The sequence below is a fragment of the Danio rerio genome, chromosome 21 (assembly GCF_052040795.2).
Source record: "Danio rerio strain M-AB ecotype USA chromosome 21, GRCz13ab, whole genome shotgun sequence".
Classification (NCBI taxonomy): Eukaryota; Metazoa; Chordata; class Actinopteri; order Cypriniformes; family Danionidae; genus Danio; species Danio rerio.
The window spans coordinates 315001-331471 of NC_141041.1; the positions used below are offsets into that span (position 1 = coordinate 315001).

The 16471-nt window shown below is 38.5% G+C and overlaps 1 protein-coding gene across 10 annotated transcripts in view; it reads right to left on the reverse strand.

Annotated features, from left to right (window-relative positions):
• Nucleotides 1–5482, reverse strand: part of jmy (junction mediating and regulatory protein, p53 cofactor) — a 29035-nt gene extending 23553 nt beyond the window's left edge. For 9 of the 10 annotated variants that reach the window (XM_087299472.1, XM_087299471.1, XM_087299473.1 and 6 more), the window contains exon 1: nt 4518–5482. In XM_087299472.1, the coding sequence (XP_087155598.1) occupies nt 4518–5222 (705 nt within the window). In that variant the 5' untranslated portion in view covers nt 5223–5482. 10 annotated transcript variants of the gene reach the window in all.
• Between the last annotated feature and the right edge of the window lie 10989 nt (nt 5483–16471).

Consider the following 16471-nt stretch of genomic DNA (forward strand, 5'->3'; position numbering starts at 1 on the left):
ACACATCAGTATTAATCTACAAAAGACGCACACACACACACACACACACACACACACACATATGATGTTTCGCTTTGCTCTGAGTGTATTATTCACCCAAACACACTTCTGCATGTGAGAGTGTGTGTCTGTACGTGTTTTTGTGACATATCAGGACACAAATCTGTATAATGACATGGGTATGACACAGGTATTACAAAAAGGAGGTGAAATATGAGGACACTGGTGACGTCCTCATTTCTCAAAATGCTTATGAATCCTACAGGTTGAGTTTAATCAGGGAGTAAAGCTGCACACAGTCTCCTGTGATGGTAGGGTTTAGGGGTGGGGTGGGGTGAGGGCAATACAATATACGGTTTGGGCTGCATAAAATGAATGGAAACCTATGTAATGTCCCCACTTTTCACAAAAACAAACATGTGTGTGTGTGTGTGTGTGTGTGACAGATGGTGGTTTAGTGGTTCAGTGACCTGTAACTCATCTAACCAGAGCGCTAGTCACTGACAGCAGCTAGTCCAGCCTCACTCTACCAGGGTAACCTCTACTGTAAGAGTTTAGACTCCGCCCACAGCCTAGATCAGCCAATCAATCAATGCCTGCATATTATTATGCATGTTGTGGACAGTCTCACATGTCAGTCAGTAACTATACACACTCAGTGTTTCCCCAATCATTAATTTAGGGGGGCCTCGTCCAATCTTATAACCTCTCCCGGAAGCTCCGCAAGTCTCCCGCAAATTTATACCGGCTCCGTGATCCCCAACAACAGGTTAAAATACCACAAGTGAATGACAAGGAGAACAGATCGTGAGAGGCACAGTGATGCTCTGAGCATTACATTTAATAGGTTAAATAAATAGAGCAGTGAAGAGAAGGCAAGTGCAAATCTCTCTCTCTCTCTCTCTCTCTCCTCTCTCTCTCTCTCTCTCTCTCTCTCTCTCTCTCTCTCTCTCTCTTGTTGAGGGATCTGCTGTCAGTAGCTGGAGATGAGCTGTATATCTGAATGCTCCTGCATGTGTTTAGAACTTGTAGAACAACTGAAAGTTCTGTTTTGACAATATTGCACTTACTAAAAGCTGGCTGGAATTATCAGATAAATAAACTTTATTTATTTTTAACATGAATGTTTAACAATATAACTTCATGTAACATATTTATTGCAGTAACAGTGTATAGGCCCTTTTCCTTTAGTGAAGGAGTGTTAGATTTATAGGTGTGCATTTTAATTCTAATGCATTAAACATACACTCCAAACTTGCTCTTGATTGAGACCTGATGAATGATTGAGTCATTGCATTGTTTGTATCTGTGTTGTATTATTTTCTGTGGCGGTTCATTCCGCTGTGGCGACCCCTGCTAAATATGGGACTAAGCTGAATTCACATGAATGAATGGATGAATTATTTACGTAACGCTGCTTCTGGCCATGACATGTTCACACCTAAACGGTTCTCAGAGACGTGTTTAGGGGTTATATGCAGGAGTTGGACGATGTCGACCAATTTGGCATCAGACAAAAAGCTTGTTTGATAGAGTGCGCACGCGACGTGTCTGACAGGGTCTCTGCAGATATCATAATGTCAAATTTAAGACCTTTGTAAGACCATTAAGTATTAAATTTAAGACCTATATCGCAATATCAAAAACACGCGAGAGAAAATGTAAAAGCACAAAATTAGGGGTAAAATAAAGTTATATTGAACAGTAGTAAAGTCAGGTTAAATGCACCACTGAACTACAGAAAAAACACACATCTTAATGCAGACCTGGCTCCGCATCGCACAACTCACGAAACGGATTAAGGCTTTTATACCTGACTTGTTCACCATTGAGATGTTTTTCTCAATGACAGGGGGCGCTCCAAAACAACAGACAGTAAAATCAGACGAATAAAAAGAGAATCATGATCACTGAAGATGTTTTTGGGGGCCTCTTTTTTTCCAAACAAAAATTTACAAAAACTTTCCTCCTTTCCCATGGCTGTTGCAATTTGTAGCCAATAATTATTGGTCATTCTGGCGAGCAGAAATGTAGCTGTGATAGAAAATAGGTCAAAACTTGATTAGGTATTATAGCCTACTGTACTGTTCACTCTTCAAATAAATCCCACTATCAGCCCCATTTTATCACTGAAATAAAGTGCACACGTGTCTGCTGTACAGCGTACAGTAAAGTGCTTCAGTTACTCTGTTGTGGTTATACTACAGTTGCTATGGTAACACAACACACAAGTGTATTAAAAACAAACTACCCAGTGCTTTAGTTTTTTACAATATAGGGTAAATTATTCTACAATTCACCACACTTTACTGTAGTAAAACTGCACTGTATTTCATTTGATCAGTTCACTATTCTTAACACTACAGTACGCTGAAGCATCTCTGGAAAAGCACGAAAGGAGTCAGACGGAGCGAGAGGAGATCATTCGCACGTGAGCAGCCAGTGTTTTGAGGGCTCGCGAGCAGTTTTGTCCATGAACAGAGGAAACCGGCGCGTGAGCAGAGATTCGCTCTCTTGTATTACAGCGCTCCCGACTTATAAAACTTCGCTTATGACATTTGTCAGTGAAATAACGGCATACTCTGCCAGCTGAAATCATCACGCACACTCAAAGCGAACTTCCTCAAACACAGCGATGACGTCACATTCACCGCGTGCACTGAGTTTAATGACAGAAAGCTGATTGGCTACTGCAAGTTGACCTTTTTGTAGTTGTAATACCGCAAAGTACAATTGGACTAGTGAAATAAAGAACTACAACACCCCAAAAACCAACAACAACAACAAGAATTTAAATGAGCATTAGATGTAGCGATACATGGACATCGCAAAAATAAGACCAGTGCAGAAATATTTAAGACCCAGAACAGCAAATGTAAGACTTTTTAAAGCCATAAATTACATTTTTTTATTTAAGACTTTTTTATACTTTTTAAGACCCCGCGGGGACCCTGCTCTGAGGAGACGAGGAGGGATCCAGGGGTGAAGGGTGCGCGACTTATTTGAGGACCGGGAGGGAGATGCGTGATTTCGGGAGATTATTGCTCGTTATGAGTCGCACAAATGCTTAGAGACTCCCAGAACTTCTGAGAGACTTGGGATGTCTGAATATCAAGTTTAACAACGATAATGAGACGTGATCCAGCACTGCTCTCTGGAGCTCAGAGGAGCGCATGACAGTGTGTGTGTGTGGCTCTGCAGTGAGCACCACTTGTGTGTGTGTGTGTGTGTGTGTGGTCATGTGATGTGCGTTGTCAGCAGACGGAGGGCTGTTCAGAAATGCTAGGTAAAACACGGTGTGGATGTGGATCATTTTCATTCTAAAAGACCATTTCAACACTGAGCTGTATTAGTGTAAACGGGCCTGTGTGTGTATTTTTCGTGAGCGGGTTTACAACGGGGGCGGGGCGGAGGATCGGTGATGCCAGCTCAGCATCATGTGGTCTATTGGTCATTGGTGATGATGACATCGTCTATCAGCCCAGCCATATTTAAAGAGAAATGTGCTCAATGCATTATAAAGCGGGAAGCACTAGAATCAGGACTCTTACACACACACACACACACACACACACACACAAACTCAATTCACATAAACATACTTCAAACACACACACACACACACACACACACACACACACACACACACACACACACAGTAATTAATGTGTGTGACAAGGGTGTATACGACGCGTCAGGGTGTGTGAGTGTGAATGAAGTGTGAGAGTTTGTCTGTGGTTGTAAGTGTGTGTGTATGATGAGGCGGTGTGTGTATATAAAGTGTGAGTCTATGTGTGTGTGTGTGTGTTTATATATATAAAACAAGTGTATAATATAGTGCAAGTGTGTCTGTGTATTTATAAATGTGTGTGTGTGTGTGTGTGTGTGTATATATTTATAAATGTGTGTGTAGTCAGCATGTGTATGTGATTTTGTGTTGGTATGAAGTGCGTGAATTGAATGTTGAGCACAGAAGTGCGTGTGTGTGTGTGTGTGTGTGTGTGTGTGTGTGTGTGTGTGTGTGCATCAGTGCAAGTGTTCTGTGCACAGACTCAGCTGCAGCTCCTGATGAGCTGATGATCAGGTGTGTTTAATCCGAGCTGCAGAAGAACTGTTACTGAGCAACACACAACCACACACACACACACACACACACACACACACACACACACACACACACACACACACACACACACACATATGAAGAGCTGCAGCAGGAGCTGAGTGAGTTTACCGGAGTGTGTTTGTGTGTGAGAGAGAAAGAAAAAGTGTATATGAATTAGTTAATAAATGTTTGTGTGTGTGTGTGTGTGTGTGTGTGTGTGTGTGTGTGTGTGTGTGTGTGTGTGTGAGAGAGAGAGTAAAAGTGAGTTTTTAAACTCTGCAAAACTATGTGTGGGTGAGTGTATGAGTTTGTAAAGTGTGTGTCTGACTCTGCCGTTTAGTGTGTGTGAGTTTGTAAAAGTTTGTGTGTGTGTGTGTGTGTGTGTGTGTGTGTGTGTGTGTGTGTGTGAGACCTGCTGCAGGCGTCTCTTGGCTCTCTGCAGCGCGTCCTCGTAGCCCTTCTGCCGCAGCTCGCTCAGACTCTCGTAGTATTCCTCCGCGTCCTCGCTGTCCGGGAACAGCACCTGAGAGAGGATCCTCCAGCCGCAGGTGTCGAGCGCGTGGCCCAGGTACACCTGCAGCTGGAAGCACAGCGCGTCCGTGTCGCGCGCGCTCATCTCTGGCACGCCGAACAGCACCGACCACACGCCGGTCTGCTCCTCCGGCAGCGCGGGCAGGCAGGGCTCCAGGTCCGCGTTCACGGCGCACAGCTGCAGGTGAGCGGCACGCAGGTCCTGGAAGGAGAACAGGCCGGCCCAGCTGGAGTCCTGCCGCGCGCTCAGCTCCGCGTCCTCCGCCGCGTCCTGCAGCTCCAGCTCGGCGGCTGCGCTCGGACTGCTCTGCCCGCCGCTGCGCTCTCGGCCCGGGCTACGGTGCGCAGGCCGCGCGGTGCGTCTGTCCGTGTCCGCCGCCAGCTCGCCCTCGGCCGCCTCCAGCAGGGAGTCCCGCTCGGCGCTGCGCTTCTGCACCGTCCGGTTGTGACACGTGACCGCGAACTTTCCTTCGATCTCGTTCCAGGCGACGATAAACACGAACTTGTGCTTCTCTTTCTCCTCGAACACGTTCGGTCTCACCGACACCCAACCGGACTCGATCGCGTCCTCCATCGCGAATGACATCAAACGCCGCGCGCGTTCACACCGAATCCGGTCCGCGCGGGAGAAGAAGAAGAAGAAAGGCCAGACTAAAACGTTAACGGACGCGGATGATCACGCTCGACTGCGGCCCCCAAAACCAACACCGACTTCCGTTGCGTTATTAGTGCGCGCGTCCCTCCGCGGTTTCACCTGCGCGCGTCGCGTCACCTGCCGCTCGCGGGGCCTTTTGTCCGCTAATCCGCATCTTTAACATCGCCAATGTTTCTCATCCGACGACAACTGAGAGCTGACGTCACAGAGAGGAGGACGTAAACATCTGCACGTGGGACACGCACGCGGCGTGATGACGCAACCGGGGGCGCACGAGACGCACGCCAAAAACAACTCCAGCAGGACAAAGGAGAATTTACAGAAGTGTGAAGATGAGAAGTGTGTGGAGCAAAGACAGATCTGACCACACACACACACACACACACACACACACACACACACACACACACACACACCAGTGCTGATCTTTGTATTCTACAGACTGCATATTCTCTCCTCTCCTCTAAACTCATCTGCACGTCTTCATCCGCACACTCCTTTACTCTGCCTCATATGGGCATGTTCATCCATGAATACCCCCATATTGGCCCCCACAGTGACACAAGTCCCCACGAGTCTGTGTGCATACAGGTTTATTGTCCCCACTGGGATGTGAAAACAAGTGTCTAAACACACACACACACACACACACACACACACACACACACACAGATCGATCATCATCATCATTGATCAATAATTGATGAAGTGCAGCTGTTCGTGTGTGTTCAATAGTTCACTCGCGGTAATAACGCGTCATAACGCTGCTTGTGCTGGCGGTTGTGGATGTTTGGGGTGTTTGTGTCGTCAGTGCAGTTTATTTCTGTCCAGCAGGGGGAGCCACTGACCCACACACGGCCAATAACACTCATATTAATAATCTCACTATAATGTTATTACGCTGTTATTAATACCCGCCCGCCCTCTTTCAGCTCTGTTTGTATTGAATTAATCGATTTATTATGAGACGATATGTATAGTCTGTCTATCATCTTCCTAGAGATTTAAAGTATCTAATTCAGGGGTGTCGAACTCAATTCCTGGAGGGCCGAAGCCCTGCACAGTTTAGTTCCAACCCTGCTCCAACACACTTACCTGTAGGTTTCAAACAAGCCTGAAGGATCAATTAGTTTGATCAGGTGTGTTTAATTAGAGCTGGAGCTAAACTGTGCAGAGCTGTGGCCCTCCAGGAACTGAGTTTGACACCTGTGGTCTAATTTAACAAATACTCAAGTATTTTGACACTTGCCAGTGCACTGGACACTGTAAACACACACTGACATTTATAAAGGAAAGTAAACAGATCAAACACAGGCCGTCACACTGATATATGATGAGAGACGCGCTTCCTCTGGCTGAGTCTTTTCATTTTCTGAGCTGTTTTGTCTCAAAGTTTCTTAAATCTCCTGTAGTTGAGCCTGACTTAATCCTGGCTTAGACTAAACCCTGTCTGTGGAGCCGGAGCTGTGTGTGTGTGTGTGTGTGTGTGTGTGTGTGTGTGTGTGTGTGAACAGAGCATTCTCAGCTTATTATAACTCTAATAATTGACTCTGGTCTGTTGAATTATTAGATTATAACACAGTAAAGTTAGTATCGGTGGAATAATTGACTCAGATCTGTTGTATATTAGAACATAACACACAGTTAAAGTAGTTAGGCAGATTAATTGACTCTAGTGTGTTGAATTATTAATAAATAACACACAGTGAGCAGTTTAAGTGGAATAATTGATTCCTGTCTGTTGAATAATAAGATAATACTGCACATGTAGATAGTATAAGCCGATGAATTGACGCCAGTTTGCTTAATGATTAGTAAATAATACAGTATTAATAGTATAAGTAGAATAATAGACTCCAGTTTGTTGAATTATTACAGAAGAAATCACAGTATCATAATATAAGCAGATTAATTGAGTCTGGTTGTTGAATTAATGGAAAATAATACACACTAAGCACTTTCAATAAAATAATTGACTCTGTTTAATTATTAGACAATAATGCACAGAATAATGCACATGTAACTAGTTTAAGCAGATTAATTGACCCCGGTTTGTTGAATTATTAATAAATAATACAGTATTAATAGTAAAAGTAAAATGATTGACTCCGGTTTGTTGAATTATTAGAAAATAATACAGTCTATTAGTGTAAGCAGATTAATTGACTCATGCCTGTTGAATTATTAGACAATAATGTACAGAATAATGCGCACGTAACTAGTATAAGCAGATTAATTGACTCCGGTTTGTTGAATTATTAATAAATAATACAGTCTATTAGTGTAAGCAGATTAATTGACTCATGCCTGTTTAATTATTAGACAATAATGCAAAGAATAATGCGCACGTAAATAGTATAAGCAGATTAATTGAGATTATTGAAAATAATACAGCATTAATAGTATAAGTGGAATAATTGAGTTCAGTTTCTTGAAATATTGAAAATCAATGCACAGTGTATTTAATATTAGCAGATGAATTGAGTCAGGTTTGTTGAATTATTAGAAACTAATACACACTTTAGGTACTGTAAGTGGAATAATTGACTCCTGTGTGTTGAAATACTAGATAATAACACAGAATAATTAATATAAGCAGATAAATTGACTCCTGTGTGTTGAATTATTAGAAAATAACACACAAAGCAGTGTAAGTGGAGTAATTGACTCCTGTATCCTGAATTATTAAACAATCATACACAGAAAACTGCACACTTCACTGCCATATGTGGAATAATTGACTCCGGTTTCTTGAATTAAACTATTTACATGTGCATTATTTTTCATAAGCAGGTTAATTGACTTCGGTTTTTTAAAATATTAGTAAATAATACATTATTAATAGTATAAGTGGAATAATTGACTCCAGTTTGTTACAGTAATAAAAAATAATGCACAGTGTCATAATAAAAGCAAATGAATTGAGTCTGGTTTGGTGAATTATTGGAAACTAATACACAATTTAAACACTGTAAGTGGAATAATTGACTCCTGTGTGTTAAATTATTAGACAATAATGCACAGTTTAAGGAGTATGAGCTGCATAATTGACACTGGTCTGTTGAATTATTAGAAAATAACAGTATTAATAGTACATTTGGAATAATTGACTCCGGTTTGTTGTCGTAAATTAGAAAATAATGCAGACTATAAGTAGTATAAGCAGACAATTGACTCTAGTTTGTTGAATTATTAGACAATAAAACACAGAATAATGCATATAATTGACTCTGGTTTCTTACATTTTAAGAAAATAATCCACATGTAAATAGTATAAGGGGAATATTTGACTACAGTTTGTTAAAATATTTAAAAAGAATGCACAGTATAATTAATATAAGCAGATAAATTGAGTCTGGTTTGTTGAATTATTAATGAATAATCCAGTATTAATAGTATAAGTGGAATAATAGACTCCAGTTTGTTGAATTATTAGAAAAGAATGCACAGTGTAATTAATTTAAGCAGATTAATTGAGTCTGGTTTGTTGAATTAATAATTTGTTGAATTATTTGAAAAGAATGCACAGTATAATTAATATAAGCAGATAAATTGAGTCTGGTTTGTTGAATTATTAATGAATAATCCAGTATTAATAGTATAAGTGGAATAATAGACTCCAGTTTGTTGAATTATTAGAAAAGAATGCACAGTGTAATTAATTTAAGCAGATTAATTGAGTCTGGTTTGTTGAATTAATAATTTGTTGAATTATTTGAAAAGAATGCACAGTATAATTAATATAAGCAAATAAATTGAGTCTGGTTTGTTAAATTATTTATAAATAATGCAGTTGTAAGAATGGAAATATTGCAAATATTCTGATGTCTTTGACAATTCAAAACATGAGCTGAAAACAGAGACTTCATCCCCCCAACTCACACATATGGTCATTTCAATGTTTGAATGTTCTAGAATTAACCAAACTGACTTTAACTATCATGTTTGATATCATTTGAAATGTCTCAGTGCGATTGGTACAATGGTCTCATTCTCTCAGAAATAGACATAATCAGAACAATAAATATATAACTTCAGGCATCTTTTGATCCACTGTGAGGGGTGTGACACTAAGTGTGAATGCCTTTTGTTATACATTCACACCCCCTTCCTTGAGGGAATTCTTGGATTATTTAAGGTAAGGCCTAAGAAGGACTCAGGGCGATTCTGCCTAACCAGATCAGCCCATAACATGGGGTCTGCCCCATGTTATGTATATTTCAAAGTCAGGAATGCATCTTTTTCATCTTGGATTTATCTTTGATAATTTGATGTTTTGTATTGATCATTTATGAATTGACTGATTGAATTGGCATAATACATTTACCTGACTAATAAATTGTTATGTTTTGAACTATTCAAACCTCGTGTTATTATCACTGATAAATGTTGTTGTCCATAGCACTACAAGCCACTGTACAGGTTAGTAACGGACTAAAACATGTTAGACGGAGCAGCGTGGCACGCTAAACAATGTTGTTAGAGATCCGACTAGCAAATTGGCATTATTTCATGTATACGTAGACTGCAAAAGGCCAACTATGGGTTTTCTATTTAGAACAACAAAATATTGTTGAAACTACTTTAAATGTGGATATTTAGGCCTTCATCTACAAACTTATAATCCTGTGCGATTATTATTAAAATACTTTGTCTTGAATTAGTAGATAACAGATCTATGGGGACCACATAAAAAATCTCCTAAATTGAGTAAGTAGTGTTCTGCCTTCTTAGGAGAGTGGTTAATCGCCTCTGCTTAATGACCAAGACTGACAAGCTTGTAGTAAGAGATTGTATACCCGGCCGGTGCAAGACTCGAGATGCTATCGGAATCTGAGTAAATGAGAATAAGGTATAATAACAAATCAAAAGAATATTCAATCATAATCTAAAATAATGTGAAAGGAAACAAAATAATCTTATCAATGTTTTATAATTGGAGTCAGATAAAACGAGGATAAACATATTAATATTCTAAACCATCTCATACTAAAATTGGAGTCAGATATGAGTTAAGTTTAATATAAATCAACATTGTGCACTGGAAAGACCGAACATGCAGTGAACCTTCATCCACCATTGGATACCGTCATTGGACCAACTGGCTGGACCCTACAAAATGGTGACCCATCTCCGTGATCTCCCAACTCAGGCGAGTTACGTCTTTCCAGCACAAAATGGATTTATATCAACCAAGAGGTTTGGATCTTCTATTCTATCTTCAGAGGTTTGGATCTTCTATTCTATCTTCAGCTGCTGTGGTAAGTCAATTCTTCTTTGCCTATTAGAAATGTTGAGGGAAAGCTGGACGCACCCTTTATAAACACATTGATAGAATGAGTCGGAAATGCTCAAAAATGTTAGACCGGAATGCGTTATCCGGTGGGGTTGAGAATTAGACAAAACCACTTTGATTATCAGGGACATGATAGCAGCAGTATAGATAAACGCCATCCCTTGCTCTGAAATCTCTTTGTCTGCTAGGCAGCAAGAGTTGAAGCTTAAAATTGGAATAACATCATCCAAATTATATTCTGGGACTCAGTGGAGAGTCATAAATTAGATCCTAAAAGTTTAAATCAAAAACTATCCATTGTTTTAAATCTACTGTTTTATAAAAAAGAAAGGAAAACAGGAAAAAATGGTTTAAGATTTAAAAACAATTGTAAACTTTTAAATTGGATTAATAACAACAGTCTGTTTAAAGGCATTTGCATGTGAAAAATAAAGGTGAGCAGAACAGAATGATTTGATTGCAAAAAAGACAAATAGGCTCTAATGAAAACTCTGCCTTTACAAATCAGAAATTTGCCATTTAAATTTAATGGTGATAAATTCAAATATGATGCTGATCAACTACACTGTAATCCCGAATAAGTTGACAAAACTCAAAAAAAAAAAAAAAAAAAAAAAATTTGAGGCAATCAGTTATGTCAAATTTTTTAAGTTATGAAATTATCTATTTTAAGTGAACAAAAACATTAAGTTTTGAGTTTGTTATACTCATGCAAGACACTTCAACTAACTTAAAATACCCAAGTTACTCAACTTATACATTTTTAATTGCAATTAACTTAATTATTTTAATTTTTCCAAACTTTAAATACTTAGTCACCCAGCTCATACATTTTGATAACATTTTTTAAAGATTACATTTTTTCAAACTCAAAAATAAGAAAAAGTTCTGAATACTCATTAAGGTTAATTAAGATAAACGAATTTTAAGGATTTAAGTTAATAGAGCTCAATTCAATTATTTAGTTACAGCATTAGGGTTTACAGTGTAAAATATCCACTATACTTTAATTTAATCTCAAAACAGACTAAATATAAAAGAAATTCTAAGATTTTAACTTTAAATCAGCCCTTAGACCTCCTGATGGCTCAAACCTTTTCATATTCAAATGTCCTGACAGAGAGCAGAGAAATCTCACCTCAGTGATAATAAGATGCTCAGAATGTGTTTGCTGTATTTGCATAAAACAATAACATTCTTCCATTTGGCCACAAGCCTTTGCTGACCCTTTTGTTCTCCATGCAACCTACAAGCAAACACAACCCTGATCACAAGATAAAAGCATTAAGCTAAAATGCACTGCCATTCTAAAAACACTCTCCAGAGACCAGATATAATTAAATTTTAATACTTACTATTTTAATATAATATAATTACATTAGGAATAAACAATAATGTACATTATATTATAATCGCCAATTCATGGCACTAAAGACTAGAGATGAAACATTCACTTTGAGGAGGTTTGCTTTCTTTATGCTTAATGAAAACACTGACAGAACTACTATAGCATAACTGATTGTAAACCAATAAAATCCTCGCTGAAAAACACCACCTACAATTAAAATTTGATCAGAGAGTTAAGCTCACCAGAAAAAACATAATGAAAGGGGGATGGATATGATAACATTCAGAGCTACCAAAGTTTTATGGGTCAAAAGATCTAAGAATCTGTGAGTCACACCATAAAATGACAACCGTTAAGCAGAGAACACCAAAAGGGTGAAATGATTTCTGCCAACAGATCTGACTGTTAATGAGAGCAAAAAATGAACTATGGGTATCGGCCCATTAGATTGTGAACTGAAATTAATGAAAAATCATTGATTGATTCAGAAAAATGTCCCCAGCGGAACTGGGAGATAATGCTCAGAATACAGCAGACTGTGTAAACAGGTGTTACACACTCACAATATGCTGAAATCAACAACAGCAATTCACATCTGACCAGCAACATCATGTGGCTTCCAGAATTAATATTGCAAGATGATGCATTAACATTAATTCCACATGATTGAATTTGAAACTGATGAAAATTCTAAAAATGGTTCTCTCTGCTTTTGTTCTCATCTTAGGCGGACCAATAACAAAGAACACTCAAGATCCGGTCCACATCAAACAAATACAAATGAGGGCAACAAAAGGTTAGGCCATAAACTGAGGCCAAAAGTCTTCCGTCTTGCATCTCAAAGCAAGAACCCCTGTGGTGCTAACACCTCACCTGCAGTGAGTCCTCTGAAAAAAGTCTTTGATCAGTCATCAGAATAACAATTATCCACAGCTGATCTTATCAATGGATTCAGCATTCTAGGAGGCTATGTGATTTCACAAAACATCTTTCTTCAACAAAGATGTAAATTTACATGTTAAATGAAACAGAGACGCAAAAAGATCTCATAGTTAAAATCTTCCCAAATTGTTTAATAGCAATGGGACTAAAAGCCTGGTTACCTAGAGGCAAAAATAAACTTCAATGCATTATCCTTGCAAGAACAATAGCAAAAGACTCTATTGTTAAGAATCCTGGTGGCATTTTTAAATTTGTTTTTATACTATACACATGTTAAACCACATGTCCTGTATGAAAATGGAATTAACTATGTTGAAATTCATGATATTTGTTTCTTTGATCTCCAAAAGTAGAAAACTCTGCTATCCCCTGTATAGCTGCAGTTTGAACTACAAACAGGAGTATAGAGTGTGATAATTAAATTAACCATGAAAATGCATTTTTTACAGGATCCAGCTTTGAACATTGCACCTTAACATGCTCCGTAAAAGATATTATATGGAATCAATTTGAGCCGGAACACACCTCATGTTCACATTCTTATGCTGGCTCCCTGTTAAACAGGCCTAAAATTTTGCAACACAATTATAAAAGTTGATTACCATTGTTCGGAGCATTACACTGACACATAGCCACAGGTAAACCCAGGCACATAGATAACACCTTAGTCTTCAAAGACCCAGGAGTCAAATCTCCTTAATTGAGATCGTTTGTCCATGTTTATACAAACAAAACACATTAGCCTCACACACATAGAACAGAATAATTAATCTGATGACAGACGAGACAACAAACACCCTCTGACACCCTCTGTCAGCTGAAAAGAAATTACACATTTGCATGGCTTTGACAACAAATTGATGGTATAAAACTTCAATAGAGGCGAACTTGCCAATAAATTTAAGATAGATACACTGACTGCTGTGGGGATGGTTGACAAACCAGAGGGCCCCTGGTTTTCCAATCTATCACCAATAACAGGTATAAGTGCTAAAGTGATTAAAATTCAACCGAAGTGAGGACACTTCTAATAATCACTAGGACATTTAAATTTGACAAATACCATCAATTGTGTTCAAGCCCCCCCACACACACATAAACACACACACACACACACACACACACACACACACACACACACACAAACACACACAAACACACACACACATAAACACACACAAACACACACACACACACACCACACAACATACACACACAAACACACACATTATTATAGATATACCTTCATAATTATGGTTAAATAATGTGATTACTATCATGTATGACAAATATCTTCACGTTTTTTCATTTTGAAAATGAATGTCATTTATTTGAATGTATTGTCATGATGATATGTTTTATGATGCATACTGCCTGTTATACTGTTTTAATAAGTTGCACTGCCCTTTTGATAGCTTTACCTTGAGTAATTCAAACCAAGAATATTTAATATTCTCCCTATCATTATACCCTATCTCAGTGGTGACAAAGACTTATCTGTTTTTGATTGGACCATTTAAACAGATTGAAAGAGACCTGAGACCAGTTGTACGACTCGCACTTGCTGACTTTTATGTTTTGATCATATATTTTATGCTTAACCTCATGACTTTCTCCAATGCAGAATGACACAAGTTCATAACTGTTCAATCGCTGAGCCATCAAGTTGCTGTTTAGGTGTCCGGGAGAAGGCAGTGTATACACACTGTAGACCCCCACATGCCGATGTCTGCATATCTGGAGATGACCAGATTCATCAGAAGAAGCAGACTATGAGAAGCCCACACGACGTGGACACTTTTGTCAGGGGAAGGACACAGTGGAAGCTATGAAGGCCTGTATGGACTGAATGAGCAGTGCATTCGGGTCAGGCTCATCAAAAGAGGTGAAAACGAGCCTGGACCTGTTTAGCTACCTGCTGAACACGACTTACAACTGATAATGCTGCAGAGACTGTCTTGAATTGCCCCTGAACGACCTCAACAAGGATACATAGTGACCCCATGGACACATTTATATCTGACCCACGGGATCAAATGGGGGTTATCTGTAAGAATTGAAATATTGCAAATATTCTGATGTCTTTGACAATTCAAAACATGAGCTGAAAACAGAGACTTCATCCCCCCAACTCACACATATGGTCATTTCAATGTTTGAATGTTCTAGAATTAACCAAACTGACTTTAACTATCATGTTTGATATCATTTGAAATGTCTCAGTGCGATTGGTACAATGGTCTCATTCTCTCAGAAATAGACATAATCAGAACAATAAATATATAACTTCAGGCATCTTTTGATCCACTGTGAGGGGTGTGACACTAAGTGTGAATGCCTTTTGTTATACATTCACACCCCCTTCCTTGAGGGAATTCTTGGATTATTTAAGGTAAGGCCTAAGAAGGACTCAGGGCGATTCTGCCTAACCAGATCAGCCCATAACATGGGGTCTGCCCCATGTTATGTATATTTCAAAGTCAGGAATGCATCTTTTTCATCTTGGATTTATCTTTGATAATTTGATGTTTTGTATTGATCATTTATGAATTGACTGATTGAATTGGCATAATACATTTACCTGACTAATAAATTGTTATGTTTTGAACTATTCAAACCTCGTGTTATTATCACTGATAAATGTTGTTGTCCATAGCACTACAAGCCACTGTACAGGTTAGTAACGGACTAAAACATGTTAGACGGAGCAGCGTGGCACGCTAAACAATGTTGTTAGAGATCCGACTAGCAAATTGGCATTATTTCATGTATACGTAGACTGCAAAAGGCCAACTATGGGTTTTCTATTTAGAACAACAAAATATTGTTGAAACTACTTTAAATGTGGATATTTAGGCCTTCATCTACAAACTTATAATCCTGTGTGATTATTATTAAAATACTTTGTCTTGAATTAGTAGATAACAGATCTATGGGGACCACATAAAAAATCTCCTAAATTGAGTAAGTAGTGTTCTGCCTTCTTAGGAGAGTGGTTAATCGCCTCTGCTTAATGACCAAGACTGACAAGCTTGTAGTAAGAGATTGTATACCCGGCCGGTGCAAGACTCGAGATGCTATCGGAATCTGAGTAAATGAGAATAAGGTATAATAACAAATCAAAAGAATATTCAATCATAATCTAAAATAATGTGAAAGGAAACAAAATAATCTTATCAATGTTTTATAATTGGAGTCAGATAAAACGAGGATAAACATATTAATATTCTAAACCATCTCATACTAAAATTGGAGTCAGATATGAGTTAAGTTTAATATAAATCAACATTGTGCACTGGAAAGACCGAACATGCAGTGAACCTTCATCCACCATTGGATACCGTCATTGGACCAACTGGCTGGACCCTACACAGTATTAATAGTATAAGTGGAATAATTGACTCCAGTTTGTTGAATTATTAGAAAAGAATGCACAGTGTAATTAATTTAAGCAGATTAATTGACTCCAGTTTGTTGAATTATTAGAAAAGAATGCACAGTGTAATTAATATAAGCAGATTAATTGAGTCTGGTTTGTTGAATTAATAATTTGTTGAATTATTTGAAAAGAATGCACAGTATAATTAATATAAG